Genomic DNA, 9,801 nt, shown 5'->3' with positions numbered 1-9,801 from the left:
GAATCTCCCATAGGCATTAGCTAGGCTGGAGGGCTGTGAGGCAGGAGGATGGGGGACAAGGGGTCTGGTCTTTATCCTAAGCCTGACAAAAGCTTTGGAGGTCTGACTAGCAGAGAGAGCTACACAATGTGAGGGGCTGTCTCTTCTGGATATAGCTGGAGAAGATTCCAGGGAATCAGAGGGGAGATACGTTAGAATCACAGTGTGGTGCTGTTCAGGAGCAGCATGCTATATTCTGGGTGCTGTGGGTATGAGTGAGTGTATCTTATAAAGAGGATACTGTATTGGGAAGTACTTTGGAGTCTGCTCTGAATTTAGAGGGGACCTGGGAGCCCAGCTGCCTGGTATCCTGATTGTCTAGGTGGATAATGGTGGCTCGCACTGAGTCCTAGTGGGCTCTTTCCTTCTCTTGAGAACTTCAGAGCCACTGGTTGCATCCCCTTTCTGTGTTTGGGGGTTTTCACCTCCTCTAGGTTGTAATCAGACAAATCATGTCTGCAATAGCAGCTGATAGTCAACAAACCACAGCTACCTGATCAACCTTGAGCCAGCTACTCTTCGCCCTGGACCATAAGCCGAAGGGAAGGAAGTGTGGAGCTCACTCCTTGGAGGCTCTTTTTCCACAGAGGAGGAATGGGGAACTCAGCAGGGGGTCTGTCCCCCCAACTGAATGAGTTGTGTGACCTCAGTTGTCTAGCAGTAAAACAGAGGGAAATATTGAGCTGGAGACTGGCCTCTGTAGACCCTAACCTTGGGGATTTGGGCTGCTCAGAAGAGCTCAAGCTGAAGGTTGGGCACATCTTCAGTCCACTCCTCACACTCGCTGCAGTGTAACCTCTCAGCACTACACGCCCCCCCCCCTTCTGGGTGACTGGATTACAGCATCTAGCTAGTGCTGCCTTCCCTTCTATGTGGGACACTCCAGGCAGGCTAGTCCACCTCCTCCCTATGCATCACCCTCATCCCTCCCAGCCAGGACATGTCCTTCATTCCATCTGGCTTCCCTATCTTCTCCAGGCTCCTCTTCCTCCTAGACATCCCCTTGTCCTTGCTAGCCACCCTGCTCCTCTATTCACTGGCAATTTCTCCAGTCTTCTCTCACCTGGCACAAAGTTTAATGGAACATGAGCCTTCTTTCCTGACTGTTCCCTGGTGACAAATGTGACACCTTCCAGCATCTTCCTCCCTGGGACCTTGCACTGAGCATTGGATAAGTGTAGGAAGGTCATTGCCCAGAGTGTGCTACCCACCCTCCCCACCAAGCCACTGTCCCTTGCACAGACCCAAGGCACAGCTTGGGCAACCCAGGACTTGCCTCTCTGGGCTATGGCCATGGGTTTCTTCACGTGGCCCTGTTCACATCTAGAAGCAGGCTACTCAGACACTTCCTTACCTTTTGTCCCCACCATCCTCACCCTAACAAAGCCTTTCTCAGTGGAAAAGGACCTGGACACATAATCCTTGGCCAATACAAGCAACTACTGTAGCCTTGGGGAAGGGGGTGGGGGCAGAGAAATAGGATGAGGTTTTGATTTCTCTTTGCCAAGGCTGGCTCCAGGGAAGGCCCCAGCCCACAGCTCATGACTCAGACACTGGGGCCACAGCTGTAGTTTGTGCTCTGCTAGGGAGCAGGAAGAGGAGGTGGGGTGGTGTCAGGGTGCCTGGGCTTTCTAGAGGGATCTTTTGGGATGGTTTGTGAGCTACTCTTATGTCACTTTGTCTCATCTGTTCCCGCTTTACAGCTTGGAAGACTGAGGCTCTGGGAAGGCAAGCCATTATCTTAGAATCATTTAGTAGATTTGCAGAGTTCTGGAGCTGAAACCTTGTAGCCTTCAGCCTGGTCATCTCCTTGACCCTCCTTCAACCCTGGGCTACTTCCTGCCCCCACCAACTTCACACATAGTCCTCCTGCCTTGTCTTGACCTCACTGGTCTTAATGAGAAAGAAACACTGCACATTCGATTTGTTTGGTGGTTGGTGTCATTTGTAACCGAGTGCTTCAATATTACTTGGAATAGTCAGAAATGAGCTGGCCTCCCCAAACCTCAGCGTCATTTCACAGCTTAACACAGTTAAACACAACAATAGAACAATAAAAATAGCAAAGCCAACCCGATCCTCCTTTCTCTAAGTTTACACCTGTGAGTAGTTTGAATTATAGTCTAATTTCAAATTATTAAGAACATACTTGGAAAATGAAACAAGAACACGGAGTTTTCTGATGGGCTGTGAGCCCTGACTATGGAACTGGTCTCAACAAGTCACCAAGCCAGCATCTGTTGTTCCTGTGAGATGCTCTGTTCTTTGATCTGCGGGCTACAGTGTGCGTTCCTGTGCCAGAGGTGGACATGCTGGGTGTTCATCGTTTATTGTGTGTCTGCCACAGATGAGGAAACAGGCTTAGCGCTGGGATTTCCATTTGGGCAGTTGGGCTGTATGGTTCTTCACTTTCTTGTGCCCTGCTTTCGATTAGGACACAACAGGGGAAGTACCCTAGGATCCATGGCGCTGTCATTTACAAAGTGGGAAGACCTAAGGGGTCAAGAGCTAGTAAGGAATCCCAGGGGAGAGGGACTCCCTATCCTCTCCCTCAAAATGCTGTGGGGCACCCCTAAGAGCCATGGCTCTGGAGGATTCACAGAGCGGCCATGGGAAGCTGTTCAGGCCGTCGCTCCGGAAAGTTCTGGCGTCTGAAGGGACGATCGCCCCGCGCTCCAGGAGCCCCCGCGCGAGCTCCGCGTGGCACTTCCGATCCGGGCCGCACGCTGTGGCTCGCCAGGCCCGCCCCCGCCCCCGGCGCCCGCGCCCCCCGCCTGAGCCGCGCGGCCCGCCCTGCCCGTGTACCCGCCCCGCGCCCCTAGTCGGTCTCGCCGAGTCCTGGCCGCTCCGGACAGCACGGGCGGACAGAGTGGCTGCAGCTGGAGCCAGCAGTGCGGGCGGGAGCGGGCGGGCAGGAGGCGGAGGCTGCCTGCTGGTCTGCGATCCGGCAGTCCCGGGACTCGGGCGCCTGCCCGTCGCAGTCCCCGTGCGGCCACATGGCTCGGCTCTGCGCGCTGCTGCCCTGCCTGCTACTTTGGTACTGCACTCTCTGCGCCGCCGTGGGCAGTCAGACCCCAGGTGCGTGCGGGCTGGTTGCGCGTGGTCGTGGGGTCTCTGGGGTGCTAGCAGTCAGAGTGGCCCCAGGATGCAGGAGCCAGCCTGGCAAGGTTCGAGGGAGGTGGAAGACTGTGTGCCTGGTACAGACTGAGTTGCTTCATTTTGGCTGCTTTTAGCGATTTCTGTCCCTTTCTATCACTGGAGAAGTGACCTGCAGGAGAGGATTGGGAACAGGAGTCTCTTTCTGTGAGAAAAAGTCAGTGAGCCCATCCTCCTCCTTTCTTCCCCCACTTCTCTTGATCTTTTAATGCCTTGTGTCCAACTTGGGTGGCAGGTATGGAATTGTGTGCACGTGCGTGTCTCAGTGTGCATGTCTGGTTGTCCCACACGGAATCAGGCTGGCAGGTGATAGCTTCCCATAGCAGAAAACCATGGGCACTGTTGCATCTGACTATTCTGACCAGAAAAGAAGTGTATTCCCCGTTCCCTCCAAGCCTCCATGCAGCATCCTCAGACACTGTAGGTCATCTCTCAGGCATAGACCAGAGACATACCACATACATTTTACAGCTTTTAGGCATAAGAAAAGGTTCTGTCATTTCTGGCCAGGGCTTATGTGCCCAAGTGAACCCTGCTTTGCACAGTCTTGGGTTCCTTTTCTGTCACAGCTAAAAGACAAAGGAATGCCACTCTCCTGCCAGCCATCATTTGCAATTGCCCCCAGGGGATTCCCCCCACCCTCTCTCTCTCTCTCTCTCTCTCTCTCTCTCTCTCTCTCTCTCTCTCTGTGTGTGTGTGTGTGTGTGTGTGTGTGTGTGTGTGTGTTTTATCAGTGCTGTGAGTTTGGGAGGCCAGGATAGGACTATGGAGAAGTGGAAATAACTTCCAACTTGTATCCATGAATCACCAGGCCTGGGAGCCAGTGAGCTGTCATTCCCGCCTGGCTGTGCACAGTGAGAGAGATGTGTGAGGATGGGACCCACTGCCTGGCAAATGGCCTACAGCATGGGCCATGACCTCACACTTCAGTCAGCCCAAGTGGGCAGGTCACCCCCCTGTGTCTCTTTTTATTTTTGAAGCTCTATATTTATCCTGCTTGGGGCTGGGCAGCACAGAAGTTTCAGCTACTGCTTTGTTTTAAAAAGTTTGCTGTCTAACCTCTGAAAAGCATATAACCGTGCATTCCCTTTGCTCTCTCCTCCAGCCCCTCCTTCCTCTGTGTCAAGGGCTAGGGTCCTCTGGGTATCTAGGTGTTTGTTTTGGCAGCTGCATTCTTGGGAGCTTGGCGAGGCCTCTACCCCAGGCTGGTGACCTCAGTATACTGGGGGAATTGAGGCAGATCTGGAATTTCAGCCTTTGCTAAGCAGTACTCAAGGTTGGAAGGCTTGTTGCTATGGTGATGGGACTCTGTTTGACATCATTTATTTACTTCTGCTAAATATAAAAAGAAAGACTGGAAAGCTACAGTGAGAATGTACATTCACAAATTTATGTCTACCTGAATTGCCATTCAACAAAGTACAGCGTGACTATGTAGGCTCAGGAAGTAATGGGGAGAAAATGAATGAACTTAGGCTAAGGGATCTATGATAATAAATGATGCTCAGGGCTGCCTCTCTATCTCCCCCTCTCCACAGGGGATTCCCAGAGTCCTCTTACCTTTGTACAGTGTACAGTGAAGTGACTGTGTTTACCTCCAACAGACCTGCACCTCTCTGGGAAACTCCGTGACTACGTTGTGACTGTTCCCTACAGCACAGATTTTCGGGGGCGCTTCTTGTCCCATGTGGTTTCTGCCCCTACAGCAGCCTCTTCACATAGCCACCTCCGCGTGGCTCGAAGCCCCCCAAGACTGGAAAGAGAGACTCTGAGGCCTGGTGGTCCAAGGCATGGCTTCCTCTACTTCAATGTGACTGTCTTTGGGAAGCTGCTTCACTTGAGCCTGCAGCTCAACCGGAGGTTGGTGGCACCGGGGGCCCCAGTGGAGTGGCAAGAGGACTTCCAGGAACTGTTGCGACAACCCTTGCAGCAGGAGTGTGTGTACACTGGAGGTGTCACTGGAATGCCTGGGGCAGCTGTTGCCATTAGCAACTGTGATGGATTGGTAAGGGAACTTCCTCTCCTGTTGAGCATTGAATTCCTTTCATGGCCCTCAGTGGCCCCCACCCTCACCCCAAGGTTTGGGATTCCCAAGGACACAGTATGCAGCACAACGCCACCATCATGCTCTTCCTGGCTGCCAGGCTATGCCAGGTGTGAGGTGGCCATAGTGGGATAGTACCTTTTTAAATGTTTTTAGTCACCAAGAAGCTACCTGGTGGGACTTCTGGGCTCAGACTAAAACAGGGCTGAGGAAGACATAGTCAAGGCAGCAGTTCTCAACCTATGAGTCATGACCTCTTTGGGGGGTCAAATGATCCTTTCACAGGAGTCACCTAAGACCATCTGCATATCAGATATTTACATTATGATTGATAACAGCAAAATCACAATTATGAAGTAGCAATGAAAATAATTTTATGGTTGGGGGTCACAGCGCAATGTATGGAACTGTATTAAAGGGTGGCAGTGTTAGGAAGGTTGAGAACCACTGTTGATGGGTGTGCTGATAGCAGATTTGGATGCTAATCTTTCTATTCTTCTTTCCCTCAGGCTTAAAATGGGGACTTATTTATTTACGCATTGAGACAAGGTAGCCCTCCAACTTGAGATCCCCCTGCCTCTGCCTCTTAGAGCTGAGATTATAGGCTCAGATCCCTACATCCCAGCAGGATTTGTTTATCCATTCTGCATGTGGTTACTATTCTAGATGCTGGGGATGCAACCTGGCCCCTGCCCTGTGCAAAACTGGTGTGATACTAATACTGTGTGACCCCGCTTCCCAGCCATGATCAGATGAGGGCAGTCACACTGGCTGTGTCACATCTTTTCCTCTTCTCCATGCCTCCTCTCTGCGTTCTCTGCTTTTTACTGACTGCTCCACCTGGTCCCTCATCCCCTGGATGGTGGGAATACTCTTACTGTTCACCTCTCTCTTTCAAAACATACACATGCACATGTATAAGCATGCAGTGTGTGTGGGGTGAATGCCTGTGTTTGTACACATTCCCCTGTGTACCAGTGTGTGGCAGCCAGAGGTCAGCCTCTCTCCTCTTTTCCTTAGTTTCTGGGATAATCTCTCATTGAAGCTGGAGCTTGTTGGTTTGGCTAGGCTGGCCAGCTGACCAGTGAAACCCTAGGATTCAAGGGTACCGCCACACCTGACTTTCACTGGGGATCAGAACTTTGGCCCTCATGCTTACATAGCAAACACTTTTTGAGCCATTCTCCTAGCCTCTGTGCTTTGACTATACTTTTTCTCCTTTCCCCAAACGATTTTCATGCCATTGTAGGCAATAGAGTCAGTCACCACTGAGAGACGTGGTCTAGGCAGTGAATGGTTCTTAAGGTTTAGGATGGGCAGTTGAGTGCCTTGCCAGAAGTGCAATGTCTCCCTCTCCTGGGGGTGGGCCCTAGGATCTGTATTGCCAACCAGACTCTCCAAGTGATCTGGTGCAAGGATTATCCATAGGTAGACATTGAGAAACCCAGGTTGTGGGGTCAGTGGGAGATATACGCACTTGTCCACATAATGGTGGGTACTGAGTCTGTATGAATGCCCACCTGGATCGAGGAATGGGGCGATCTTTGTCTGTGCATCTTGGACCTCAACTAAGGTATGAATGGGGTGAGCAGCGCCATTCAGACATCAAGAACTGTCCTTGTCACTGAACCAGTTCATCGGTCTCATGACAAGTGGCTATCTGCTAGATGCGGCAGGGCCCAGGGCCATATGTGACCCTGACATAGTACCTAGTGAGGTGTACCTTATATGGCCACATGGTGCAGTGTGTTTGATGTCACTTGTGCCTGGTGGCTGGGGCTGGTGGATGGTAGGGTTGATGGGTGGGCCTGAAGCTGGACATGCCTGGAATAGTGTTGCTGATTGCTATGGCCTCTGTGTAAATGTTCCCACGGTGGCTATGACACCGTGGATAAGTAATTTCCCATCTCTAGGATTTGCACTTGAATTTTTTATTACATGTATTTATTTGCTGTGTCTGTCCCCAACCATATGCATGAATTAACTGCAGTGCATGATATATTCTCCCCAGGTGCTCACTGGGCTGGATGGTAGAGTGAGGCAGAGAGAGATGAGGGTCACTGCCTCTGGTGCAGGTCACAGTTCAGATGAAAATGAAGCCCCTGCTTCGTCCTTTCACAAAACAGTGAATTGGCTGAGGGTCTGTCCATACAGGCCTGTTCTTACAACAAAAGGAGTGTTAGATATGGAGGGTCAAACTCAGGATGGGTCTTGCTGTTCTCTGAATAGTCCAGCCCAGACCTTGCACATTTCTGGTCTTGTGCTCCAATTAACGATGGGGAGGAGTCCACTATGGGTTTCCAGAGTCTGGCTTTGAACACCCCAGCATGCCCTGCCTGGTCATGAAACAGTAATGCTGAGTTAAATGGGGCTCAGGGGAGGAGGTACCATTGCCTCAGAACTGCCCAAACATCACCAACAGGAATGCTTGTGCTGGGCTCTTGACAGCAGAGTGAAGGACTGACTCAGGAAGGCCTGAGAATGTTTAGGTACCAAACAAGGGGTGTAGAAAGCTCAGCTTGCCTTCTGGGAAGTGCCTGTGATACTTTCAGGCCCAAGGGTCAAGATTGGGAATGCATTCAGGTGACTGCAAGTGGCCCAATGTGTTGCTTATCATAGTTACCGATGTTCTGTACATGGGGTTTGGGTAGAGCTCAGTTCTCTGTGGGTGCTGGAGGGGCTGCAGGGTTTGGAACGGGGTCTCTGTTTCTTGGTCAGGGCTGTCTCCTCACTGAGTCGACATAGAGTCCACACTATCCACTGTCTCCCTGGGTCCTGGGCCTCAAGGCCGTGTGCTGGGCTTGTAAGGGAACTGGCTACCCATTGCTCCCCCTCTGCCTTCAGTGCCTCTGTGAGTCAAGGTCTGGTGCAGAAGTGGCCACACGTTTAAGATTTGTCACATCTGGTTCTGTTTTCCCACTTTGAAAATGCTTCAGTTTTAGCAGCATAGGGTGGGGTTGGGAAGGGGCCCTAAAGGCAGGATCCAGCCCTCCTTTTTCTCCCACCCCTAGGTCCCAGCAACCTTTGAACTAGAGTCCTTTCACTTTTAAAAATGGGGCTGCAGTGGGCTGGGGAGAGGGCTTAGTCTTTAGTTAGGGGTTTGCTAGACAAACATTGAGGACCTGAGTTTGGGTCCTTAGAGTCTCCCTAAAAAGCTAGGTATTGTAGTGTACACCTGTGATCCTGGTGCCAGGATGTTGAGACTCTGAACTGATGAGCAGGCTTAGTGAGTAAAGATGCTAGTCTTCACACACACACATATATGTACCTATGATACATCACACACACACACACACACACACACACACACACACACACACACACACACACACACCTGCAGTGGCAAACACCTTGGGGAGAAGAAAGGGCTGGGAAATGAAGGCTGCAGCTGTGGGCACATAACCGTGCCTATGTGCCTATCTGGAAAAATAGTAAGTCATGAAAGCTGCACTTTTCATGGTACTGTGCACATGTGTGAACTGTATTTTAATCAGGTAATTATGAAAAGTGCCTGGCCTATGGAAAGGCCTGCAAAGGCCTTGCTAGTAGTCACCGTGAAATGGGAAGAGTAGTCTTTTCCACTCTGGTGCCAATTGGCTGTGAGGCCTGGGCCTTTACGGAGTTTCTAATGCTCTTTGGATTTAGGGTCCTCATGATTTGAGTTTATGGTGGGGTCTTGAAAAGTGGGACTCAGTCCAGTGGTTTATTTTAGTGGCCACCTAAGCCACCTGGCCCCTCAGGGTGGCTGGGCCATCCACCCACCCACACAATGGTAGCTTTGTGTGTGTGCACACACTTGTGCACAATGGTTGCCCAGCTCAAGGGATAATGACATCACTCAGACAGTCCCAGGCAAGGGAACATTCCAAGGTGCATCACTCTTAATGGTCTAGGGTCTTGCACAGAGCCAGGCTCTGGCAAGGTTCTGGGGCTTCAGAGTCGATGCTAGACCTATTATACTATTTAAAACAAATTGCACTCAACTCCAGGGACTGCACTGGGAAGGAGGGAGCAGAGGTACAAGGGTGCAGGGGATTGGAACACATTTCAAAGAATGAATTGCAGGCATTGCACAAGGAAAGGAGAGATGGGAAGGAAAGAGGGTTGCCAGTCCTTTTATAAGGAGGCTAATCTCATTTCTGGGGGCTCCATGCCCATGACTTAATATCTAAATGCCCTACCTTTTAGACAGTCACATTTGTGACAAGATTTCAATACCCAGGTACTGGAGAGTACATTCACTCCACACTAGTAGGATGTGCAGTGTGTATTTGGGATGAGGAACTGGTCTACTTAAGGTGAACTTCCAACTCTGCCTTATACGTGTGGCATGACCATAGACAATTCCCTAATCTGTCTGTTTCTCGTTTTTCTTATCTTGAAAGCATCATCGCCATTAGTTCCTAGACTTGTCAGTGTGCAAAGGGCCCTTAAAGACCTGTCAGCTATGACCATCTGCTGATGTGGCTTTGTCACCTGCATCTCCTAGTCTGAGATGGTGGCAGGCAGGACGAAGTCAAGGGCATTGTATTTTGTCTGAAGGCTACCCAGGGGGTCTCTGG

General features: G+C 51.0%; 1 protein-coding gene across 1 annotated transcript in view; it reads left to right on the top strand.

Annotated features, from left to right (window-relative positions):
- Nucleotides 1–2,862: 2,862 nt before the first annotated feature.
- Nucleotides 2,863–9,801, top strand: part of Adamts14 (ADAM metallopeptidase with thrombospondin type 1 motif 14) — a 64,706-nt gene continuing 57,767 nt past the window's right edge. Inside the window, exons 1-2 of the mRNA XM_051186788.1 lie at nt 2,863–3,117; nt 4,800–5,200. Of these exons, the coding sequence (XP_051042745.1) occupies nt 3,036–3,117; nt 4,800–5,200 (483 nt within the window). The 5' untranslated portion in view covers nt 2,863–3,035. The remainder of the gene's footprint in view (nt 3,118–4,799; nt 5,201–9,801) is intronic.

This window comes from Phodopus roborovskii, unplaced genomic scaffold, assembly GCF_943737965.1.
Source record: "Phodopus roborovskii unplaced genomic scaffold, PHOROB, whole genome shotgun sequence".
NCBI classification, from domain to species: Eukaryota; Metazoa; Chordata; class Mammalia; order Rodentia; family Cricetidae; genus Phodopus; species Phodopus roborovskii.
The sequence above is the reverse complement of the archived record's forward strand: the minus strand, read 5'-3'. Positions and strand labels throughout refer to the sequence as shown.